This window comes from Chlorella variabilis (assembly GCF_000147415.1).
Source record: "Chlorella variabilis unplaced genomic scaffold CHLNCscaffold_19, whole genome shotgun sequence".
In the NCBI taxonomy this organism is placed as follows: Eukaryota; Viridiplantae; Chlorophyta; class Trebouxiophyceae; order Chlorellales; family Chlorellaceae; genus Chlorella; species Chlorella variabilis.
Genome location: NW_005435069.1, coordinates 216,048 through 226,083, shown reverse-complemented (window position 1 = coordinate 226,083; position 10,036 = coordinate 216,048). Strand labels below are relative to the sequence as shown.

At 67.4% G+C, this 10,036-nt stretch overlaps 3 protein-coding genes across 3 annotated transcripts; 1 reads left to right on the top strand and 2 right to left on the bottom strand.

Moving 5' to 3' along the window:
* On the bottom strand, positions 1-2,705 carry CHLNCDRAFT_26131 (hypothetical protein; the record flags this gene model as incomplete). Its single annotated transcript, XM_005844977.1, has 9 exons — positions 1-78; positions 389-516; positions 721-857; positions 1,099-1,177; positions 1,411-1,485; positions 1,669-1,831; positions 2,068-2,187; positions 2,309-2,377; positions 2,556-2,705. The coding sequence occupies 9 exons, from the start codon at positions 2,703-2,705 to the stop codon at positions 1-3; spliced, it is 999 nt and encodes a 332-aa protein (XP_005845039.1).
* A 349-nt stretch (positions 2,706-3,054) lies between these two features.
* On the top strand, positions 3,055-4,531 carry CHLNCDRAFT_54006 (hypothetical protein; the record flags this gene model as incomplete). The annotated part of the gene is made up of 5 exons (XM_005845087.1): positions 3,055-3,202; positions 3,388-3,575; positions 3,740-3,955; positions 4,051-4,123; positions 4,230-4,531. The coding sequence occupies 5 exons, from the start codon at positions 3,055-3,057 to the stop codon at positions 4,529-4,531; spliced, it is 927 nt and encodes a 308-aa protein (XP_005845149.1).
* Positions 4,532-4,796: 265 nt separating this feature from the next.
* Positions 4,797-6,143, bottom strand: CHLNCDRAFT_26272 (hypothetical protein; the record flags this gene model as incomplete). Its single annotated transcript, XM_005844976.1, has 4 exons — positions 4,797-5,032; positions 5,268-5,406; positions 5,603-5,726; positions 5,932-6,143. 4 exons carry the CDS (start codon positions 6,141-6,143, stop codon positions 4,797-4,799), a joined length of 711 nt encoding a protein of 236 aa, XP_005845038.1.
* Between the last annotated feature and the right edge of the window lie 3,893 nt (positions 6,144-10,036).

Genomic DNA, 10,036 nt, shown 5'->3' with positions numbered 1-10,036 from the left:
CTACTCGGGCTTGCGCCCGGTGATCAGCACAAACTTGACCAGGCCCATGCGGAAGCCCTGGGCCATCAGGGGCATGACCTGCAGCGGGCAGGGGAGCGGCGGGCGGAGGGTGAGTGCGTTGGGGAATCGGGACCAGCATGCTGCGGGAATGCATCCGGGAGAGGCAGCAGCGCTGCGGTACCGTCGTCGTGCTGCTGATCCGCTCCACAGGCTGCCAGCTCCCCGCTGCCGCCGGCCGGTCAGCTGGCCTCGCCATGCCCAACCCCGCTTTGCTGCACCACGCATCTCGGTACCGCCCCGCCACCTTCTGCACACCCGCGCGGCAGGTCTGCCGCCAGCCCCGCCACCTCCTCCCCGAAGGAAGAAAGGAAGGAAGAAAGGAGCTCACCAGGGCGCCCTTGATGGTGGTCCACCCCGCCTTGAGCAGCCCGCTGACCCCCTCCGCGCTGAAGGCGCTCTTGATGACCTCCCCCCAGAACGGAGCCACCTCCTCCGACCAGTCGGTCGTCCTGATGTCTGCGGGCGGGGAGGGGCGGCGGCAGCATCGGCGGCGGGAGGTACTTTGAGCAGGGCGGAGAGCGGTCGAGGCGCGGTCGCTGCCTCGGATGCACCCTCCCAGCACAGCTGCCTAATCGGGCGTCGGAGCGAACACAGCCAGCAGAAAACCGAAAGGAAGAACGTCTAACTAAAAGAAGATTCAAACGTGGGAGGAGGTCTCACCCGTCAGCCCCTGCTCCCGGAACAGCTGCTCATAGTCTGCCACGGAGCACCAGGCGGGGAGGTAGTAGGCTTCACAGATGCGGTCCAGCAGCGCCTGCTCGTCTCCCGACAGCCCCGCCTCGCCGGGGGCCAGCACCCTGCGGCCGCAGGAGAGGGAGGGAGGGCAGGCTCAATCAACAGGTGGACGGCCGGGGAGCAGGCGGGCGGATGTGAAGGGCTGGCGGGCGGGGAAGGGAGCAGGGCAGGAGGCCGCAGGACGGGGCAGGCAGCACTCCCACGCAGCCCCTGCCGCCAGTCTCGGCCCTCGGCGCAGCAGCCGCAGCCTGGGTCCTGCCACCCTGCACAGCCCCGCAGCACCAGCTCGGCAGCCCTGCCCACCTGTGGCACCACGTCACCACAATGATGCGGCCGCCGGGGGCGCACACCCGCGCCAGCTCTCCAACAAACCTGGGCTTGTCTGCAGCAGCGGGCAGGGGAGCAAACCCGTGGCGGCTTGGCTGCAGCGGCGGGCCAGCAGCAGCAGCAGCAGCAGCAGCCGCACGCGGGCCCCACAAGACGCGTGCTCCCTGCCCCGGCCCTGCCGCAGCTTGAACGCAGTGCCTGTCCTGCGGCGTCCCGGAGGGCCACAGGGGCAGCAGCAAGGCAGGGCAGCAAGGGAGGCAGTCATGGCAGCACCAGCAGCGCGTTCACCAGGCATGTGCTCCCCGCTCTCCATGCTCCACACCAGATCAAACTCGCCGTCAGGAAAGGGCTGGTCCAGCGCGTCTGCAGGCGCAGCAGCAGCCGCAGGCATGGAGTGGAGGGCACACCACAGCCAGCGCCGGCGCGGCGGCACGCCGGTGCGCCAACCTCGCATGCTTGCCTGTGCGCGTAGCTCCCACCTGCCCATACCCATCCCACCCAGCCGTCCGCCGGCCCGCTCCACCCATGCATGCCCCCGCCACTCACCCGCCACCTGGAAAGACAGCCGGTCGCCAAAGCCTTGCTGCCTGCTGATCTCGTTGGCGCGCGCAGCCTGCACGGGGCTCAGCGTGATGCCGCGCGACTCGCACCCAAACTTGCGCGCGATGTGGCGGCTGCTGCCGCCGATGCCGCACCCCACGTCCACCATCTGTGCGCAGGAGGCAGGGGGGAGGATGGAGGGAGCACAGTGTGGGGGGCACAGTGGGACAGGCGCCGGGGACAGGCACAAGACGTGTGTCTCTTTTTTTTACTGTTCAAGGTTGCATGGCCCTGCTGCCAGGCAACCCGGCTGTGCTCTGCCCCTCACCACACCGACACATGCCACCAACTACAGGCGTGAGCACCGCATACACCCAGCACCGCCAATCGGTAAGGGTGCCCCACCTTGGTGGCGCCCTCGGCCCCCGCCCATCGCAGGCTCTCCTCAATCATGTCCAGCTGCGCCTGCTGGTTGCTCTTGGGGGCGCCGCCTTTGGGGTAGTAGCCATGGTGCATGTGCTCCCCCTGCAGGCAAGCTTAGCGGGCGCGCCGCTGACTGTCCAGCCCGACACGGCTGCGCAAAAACAACTTCACTAGGTGGAGCTGGTTGAGGGTAGGTCACTGGAGCGCCTGGCCGCACACGCACCCACATCGACTCCCACAGCTGGCTGGACTCGTCGTAAAAGTTGGCGATGCCTTCTTTGAGCGGCTTGCGCTGCAGACGGGAGCAGCGCAGGCATGCTCCTTCAGCACATTGTAGTGTGGCAGCTGCTGGCTGTCCATCTTGAGCACCAGGCGGGCGCGTGGCGGCAGGCGGGTGGCGGTGGCGGCACCAGTGCACCAGTCTTTGCCTACCCCGCTCATTCCCGGCTGCAGCCCCGCATCGGCCTCACCTCCCCGCTGCTGGTGATCGGCTTGATAAGCGTGTCCAGCAGGCCGGCCCTGGCTGCCAAGCCTCGCCTGCGTCTGCTGCGTTGCTGCGGGCCGGCTGGCTGCTGCACCAGGCTGCTGCGTTGTGAGGCGATCCATGAACAGCACGCCATGGCCGCTGGCCTGCTTGTGGTGGTGCAGCACAGGGCTTCACGGGTTCCAGGCGATCCAGGTGCAGGAATCAAGGCTCCTTCGATCGCTGGTTCCGTTGGGCAATGGAATGGGGCCTCCGCTGCATAGGGTGTAGATGCTCAGCTGGCGCCGCCGCCACTGGGCGGCCACCACCATTTTGGCCGATCAGAGAGCATGACACCAATCTGCGCACGCTTCTCTAATTGCACGCAACATCTACAGCTCTGTTTGACTGCTCCCCAGCCATTTCCGACTTTGAGATCACTGTCTGCTACCTCAAGACGGCCCCTGGCGCAGCCCTGCAGCCCATCAGCAGCAGCCACACGCCCGATGTTCATTGGCGCCTATGTTGGCGCCCGCCCCCTGGGGCGCCCGCTGCCGCCGCTGGGCGAGGTGCCGCAGAGCGCCCAGGTGCCGCTGTTCCTCATCTACAGCTTTGCCCGAGACGCGGCCAAGGACGGGCGGTTTGAGTTTTACGGTGGGTCACCTGTTGAGACAGTCAGCGGTGCTGGAATGGCAGCGCGACACCGTTGAGACCGGGAGCTTGCCGCTCCTACTGACCGACTCTGCCTGCCGAGCGTGCCCCCCTGCCTCCCCTGGGCCCCCGCTGACCCAACCGACTCTTGACTTCTCCCCTGCCTGCCCTGCGAACCCAACCCGCAGACCCCTGGCAGCTGGAGACCGCCGTGCGACAGCAGTGCGGCAACCAGCGCGGCATGCTGTCGCTGGCGGGGGCGGGGTTCAGCTGGGGCTCCGCGGTGGGGCTGGACGAGTGGGTGGCAAACGCCCTGGACAGCCTGCAGCGCATGCTGGACAAGTATGGGCTGGTGGGCCTGGACATCAATTACGAGGTGAGATTGCAAGCTGCGCTGCCTTGGCCCGCGCCGTGGCGGTACCGGGAGTGGGCATGGCTGCGGTCGCCGCCAGTCGAATCCTGTGTCATGTGCCAATGAAGGGCAAAGAGCTCCTGCATCCGCCTGGCGGGCAAGCGCTGCCTTCCTTCTCCCTGCCGCAGGAGGGTCTGGATGAGCGGGGCGGCTTCGCGGAGGCCATGGCTGCGCTGATTGCGCAGCTCAAGGCCTGGCGGGCCAGCCTGCTGGTCACCATCTCGCCCTATTGCGCCACTTGGCCGCACTACCGCCAGCTGCTGCAGCTGGCGGGTGCCAGCATCGATTTCGTCAACTGGCAGCTGTATGCGGAGCTGGAGTCACCGGATGCCACAGCGGAGGAGGTGGGTTGCTTGGGCAACGGCTCAGAAGGACCTATGGTACCATCTCTTACCTTGGTCCGCCCTGAGCTGACATGCGGTGCCTCGCCTTGCTGCAGGCAGTTGCCGTGTACGAGCGGCTGGCTCGGGAGGTGGGCGGCTACAGCAAGCTGACCCTGGGGGTGAACACGGGTGGGTGCCTGCCCGGGCTGGGGGACGCGCATGCCAAGCGCAGCGGCCACCATGGCACGCCCATGCCCTGCCCATGCCCACTGCTCCTCCCGGCATGTGTATGCAGAGCCCAAGGATCTGCGAGGGCCGCGGCTGGGGGCGTGCCTGGCGGCCCTCCACGTGCTGAAGGGCCGCGGCATCGGCGGCGCCTTTGTGTGGGCGCTGGATAACAGCTGCGGCTGCGGATTCCAGGCCGAGTCGGCCTTGCTGCGCATCGCTGGCGAGCCGACAGGGGTGCACGCCCAGCAGCAGCAGGGCCAGGCTGCCGGCGGCGGGGCGCAGCAGGCGGCGACCGGCGGGGCTGCGGCCAGCGGCGGCGGGCAGCACGTGGCGAGTTACAGTGGCAGCACCTGCTGCTGCATCGGCTGAGCCGCAGGTGTGCAAGGCAGAGCCAGAATGGTGCAAGATCAAATCGAATCAAATGGCCATCAGTATCATCACATAGTCATCAATCAAAGACGCTGGGCAGATAGGGAGAGGGCTGCTGGGCGTTGCGCAGCGAGGTTCGTTTGTGGGGATCGCGCTTGGGGCAAGCAAAGCAAGCCGCAGGCGTTCGGGCGGGCCCAGGTCAGGCTCCTGAGAGGCTCAGGCAGAGGGGCAGAGGGCCCGGCTGCACTCGGAGTCCACACCGAGCTCACACGGAGGCAAACAGCTCGGTGAAGGGTGCGGGGGGCGCGCCCTGCTCCGCGATGATCTCCACCACCTTGCCGCTGGCAGACGGCTCCACCAGCGCCGCCACGCAGCAGTCCGCCACCTGCGAGCGCAGCACGCTGCCGGGCCGCTTGCGCGGCGGCAGGCCATAGGCGTCCGCCCCGCCCAGCACCACCTGCCCCGCCGCCTGCCCCGCCCGCGGCTCGTCCAGCAGGCCGCCTGCAGGGGAGGGCAGGGAGGGCGGGCGGGCAAACGAGGCGGTCGAGCGGCGGCCGGGCCTCACATTACAGCAGTGCATGCGGCACTGCTGCCCGACCTGCGGGCACCCCGCATGCCGAGCGCCCAGCTCTGCCGCCCAGCCCTGCACCCCAGCCCATCCGACCCCGCAGGCACCACGCGCCACACCCCTCTCCTGCCGACAACAACACACACACAGTGCAGGCGGCGCGCTCACCCGGCCGCACGATGGTGTAGTCCAGGCCACTGCGCTGCACCGCCAGCTCGCCCTGCTTCTTCCACAGCAGCACGCCCCAGAAGAGGTTGAGCGGGAAGAGCGGGTCGTCGCAGCCGATGGAGCTCACCAGCACAAACTTCTTCACGCCCTGCGAGCGGTTGGAGGGCAAGGGGCCGGCGGCGAGGGCCATGGTTGGCAACCTGTTTTTACATAATCATTTCCATGTGTGATCCTTTATGTAATGCAGCGAGGTGGGGCGGCATTGAAGCGGCAGCGGCGCGGCGGCGTGGATGCCCCGGCGATTCCGCTGCAGCGGCGCCGCGGGTGGCAGGCACCCTGCGCCCGCTTGCCTGCTGCTGCGCGGCGGCCACCAGGTTCTTGTTGCCCTCGCAGTCAGTCAGGTAGGGCCCCAGCGGGTTGAAGCGGTCGGTGGGGCCGGTGGCGCAGATGACGGCGTTGCTGCGCGGCGGGGCAGGGCGGGGCAAGGGACACGCAGGGAACAGGGTGAGCGCCAGAGCGGGGCGAAGACGGGAGAGCGATCAAAGGAAACGCTGCCAACAAGGGCCGGCAGGGGCCTCCCGCTACTGCAGGGCCTCGTGCTACTGCAATACAAGCCAACCCCAGATACGGTGACAGCTGCACTGCTGTTTGGCGAGTGACTCACCAGCCCGCCATGGCCTTGGCGATGGTGCCAAACTTGTACACATCCCCCTCCACAATCTCCACGCCCCGGCTGGCCGGCGGCAGCATGCCCGCCGCCTTGACGCCGTCGCGCACCAGCGCCTTGACGGGCACACCCTGCGCCACCAGCTGCTGCACCACCGCCTTGCCGACGCCGCCCGTGGCGCCGGCGACCAGCACTTTGAGGCCCTGCATGCGGCGCGGGTGGTTGCCAGGTTGGGAAGGGGAACTGCGGATACGCCTCGAGGCAGCTACACTGCAATGCAGCGACGAAGCGGAAGCTTGGCACAGCCTGCAGCCTGCAAGGCAGGCGGCGGAGGGCGAGCGCGGCTGGCCGCCCACCCCAAAGCGCTCGTCGGCCTCTGGAAGCTGTCGGTCAAGCGGCGCCGTGGGTGCCGGCTCCAGCTCCGGGGCAGAGCTTGCGGTGGCGACCACTGCAGCTGGCAGACGTGGGCAGCAGCGATAGGGCTCAGACAGGCCGCGCAGCCGCAAAGAGGTGGCATGGCGGCAAGGCGCCAGCGCCAGACGGGCGCAGGAGCGTCGGGCCCGCAACGCCGCAGCGCACCACACAGGCTGCTTGCCCATCCACGTGAATGTGAAAGGCTGGCCAGGAGAAGCCGGAAACGGGCCCTGCGCACCTGCACCAGACCGCTTGCGGCCTGGACAACGCAGTTGAGCTGGGCGGATCATGGGAGACGCGGCATGTGCGCCTCTTGACGTTTTGCTGGCCGGGGCAGCGCAGAACGCGGCTGACACCGCCTGCATCGCCAACGCCATTGCTCCACTTCCTGTTCTTTGGGGAGGGGTGGGATGGCGGGTGATCAACTGCCTGAATGGCTGGAACGGGGGCATGCCCGTCAAAGCACCAATGCCACTGGCTCACCACAGCGCCCGCAGCGGCGGGTCCCGCCGCTTCCGCCTCAACAGGACTCGGTCACCGCGGCCGTCTCACCAGCTGCCGCAGCAACATTACAAGTGGGGATATTTTCGTAAATGAATGGAATGCAATACAAAAGGGGATTTATACATGCAGTGCTATAAGTCAGAATAAGCCGGCACGTCGCTTGGGGATCAAGGACCCACGCCACGCCACGCTATCCGGCTGCTCGCTTGCTCATTTGGGCGCATTCCCCCAGAGAAGCAAGAATCCATGCCGCCAGGCGGCGCTTGTGCCTGGGCCCCCCATGCCGTTCTGCTGCAAGGCAATCAGCACCGCCAGCGTGGTGAGGACGGCGGCGTTCCACCAGCAGCACATCATTGCAGAAGAGGCTGCACATGCAACGGTACACCACAGCTGTCTTGAACATTCTCTGCAGGGGCGCCTGCCATGGTGCCCACCTGTTCCCACGCCTCCCACAAGCCCCTCATTTCTGCAAATCTGCCAGCTCGGCCAGCATCTCCGCCACCGCGCCGAGCATCTGCTCCAGCGACTCGTCCATCTCCTGCATCTGCTGCAGCTGCGCTGGGGAAAGCTTGGGCGCCGCCCTTATGCTAGAAGAGGCAAAGCCTGCAGCCAGGGAAAGGCGGCACTGGGGTTGGGCATTAGGCAGGAGGCGGGAGGAGCAGGAGGCGGCAAATGGCTTGCGCCATCACGAGCCCCGCACCCCGGTGCTCAGACACATTGTCATTATTGCACCCCAGAAACCTGCCTGGGGTCCGCGATGCGGCCACGTTGTTCACGACCGAGCGTAAGGCAGCCTGCTGCGATGGGGCCGCCCCGCTCTGGCTGATCAACAGCCCATCTGCGCTCTTGGGTGCCTTGCAATTTGAAGGTGTGACCTGTGGCGTGTCTGCTGGCAGCAGCAGCGCGGGCCACTTCGACTTCCTCGGCGCCTTTGCAAGCGGACAGGTGCTGCCTACTGGGTGGTGCAGAGAGGAAGTCATGCACGGAGCGGCGCTGGGCGTCGAGAGGGCGTGGTCGATGCGAGCGGGAGGGGCGAACTCCCGACAGCTGCGACTTTTCATCTTGCCGCCCGCCCAGCGCGCAAAGCGCGACAGGCGCAGCACTTTCCCTGTGCAGGGAATAGAACCAATAACAGAGCAGCTGTCTGTCTGTCTATTACACCCATAAAGCAGGTGAATGCTGCGGGCCCAGCTGTGGTGCTGCAGCTGGGAAAGGGGGGGAAGGCACCGTGCACAAACGGGGCGAGAGAAGGGGGGTGGTGTAGACAAAAACAGGGAGTGGGAGGAGTCTGATTGGGGCGGGTCTTGCTCGGGACAGCACTGCAGGAGGGACCGCGCTAGCCCTCGCAGGCCACCTTGCTGGCGGCCGTCGCAGCAGCGGAGGCATCCTTCTCGGGGCTGGCGATGGCGAGGCGCTGCATGCGCCGGTGGATGGCTGCCGCGAGCTCCGAGTTGGGCGGCGCCCCGCCCAGCGGCGTCCGCGCCGCTGCTTGGCCGCCGGCCGCCACGGGGGACGGCGTGTGCCGCAGCTGCACCAGCGGCGCGGGTGCCGCCTCCTCCTCACTCACCCCCGTCTTCTTCAGCGCCGCGACCTCCTCGCCGCCCAGCCGCCGCTGCATGATCTCCACAGCCGCGGGGCTGGCGGTGGTGTTGAGCTGCGGCCGCATGCCGGGCGTCATGCGCGGCAGCACGCACGCGCCGAGCGCCGGAATGCCGCCCATGGCAGCCACCCGGCGCTCCAGGCTGCGCAGCTGCACGCCGTAGGGCGCGCCCTCGCCCTCGCCGCCGCCGCCTGCTGCAGGGGAGGCTGCCGCCGCCGCCGCCGCATCTTCTAACTGCAAGCGCAGCAGGCGGTGTGGCGTGGCAGCGTCCCCCATCTCAGAACCCCAACGCAAGAAACATGTGGGCAGCATACGTGGGCCGAGGCCCACATGCAGAGGAGGCAGACGAGCGAGCAGGAGGCCAGGCAACCCAGCTCGCCTCAACATGCCCCCCCCCCCCCCCCCGCGCTGCATACCTGCAGCCCCGACTCTACCGCAAAGCTGTCGAGCTCGGCCAGCTGCTCGGCGCCAAAGCGCGCCAGGCTGCGGCGGCAGCCTGCCAGCAGGTCGGGCAGCGCCTCGCGCTTGGTGTCTGGCACTTTGCGGATGGCGCCCTCCACCTCGCGCTGCAGCCCATCCAGCGACAGCTGCAGGTTGCGCAGGAACGCGGACAGCTCCTCCCGAGACATGGTGGGTGCTGGCTGCTGTGCCGACGGGCGGTGGCGCTGCAGCAGCGGGAAGAGCGGGATGAGAGACGGGGCGTCTGGCAGTGTGGTGCAAGCGCTCCCCATTGAGCAGCAAGCACAATCCAGCCGTGCAGGACATGCCTCAGACTCCCTGCAGCGCTGCTCTCCCTGGGCCAGCGTGTCACGGCACGGCGGCGGTGGGCGGCAACAGAGCAGCAGGCCGTGGCATTCTTCTGCCTACCTGGGATCTATCGGGGAGGCTGCTGTAGATCGTAAGAGTCGACCACGGTGCGAATGGGGGGCGCAAGGTGGGCGGGGAGCGGCGGAAGCGGAGCGTTCAAACCGGTTAGCGCAAAGAGCAGTGGCGGCAGGGCGTGGCGATCCCTACAGAGATGCTGGGCAAGGCAGGCGGGGGCAGGATGCACAGCAGCAGCTCTGCTCACCCTGAAGCCAAACCCCCCGCCAGCTCGGCAGTCAATGCAGGCGCCCTCCTTGGGGCCCTTCGCTCTCCTTGCACAGTCATTGCGACATCCACCACTGTCCCAGGCCCTCCCCACCAATCCTCTCGGCGCATCGGCGAAACCGGGCTGCACATCGCCTGCCGGACATGGATGGCTACGGCTCTGCAGCTTCTGCCAGCGGCGGGCAGCCAAGTGAAGGCCAGATCATGGAAGCTGTGAGTCATGTCGCCGGGTGGTGCAACATGCCGCCGCTGGCCAGAACCCAGAGCGCTCCGGGTTATTGGCGTCGTCATTAGGCTCTCCGCATGGTCCATGATGCATCAGACGCGCCGCATGAACTCCAGCGCTGGTTCGGGTGGGGGCGGTGGCGTCAGAGCTCTGCTGTGCCGCCGTAGGCTGTGGCAGGCAGAGGAGGCATGCATGAAGGGGCTAACAGGACATATTTTTCAACTGCTGCCTAGCTTCTTGGCTTCATATATGTGCAGGTACAGCAAGAG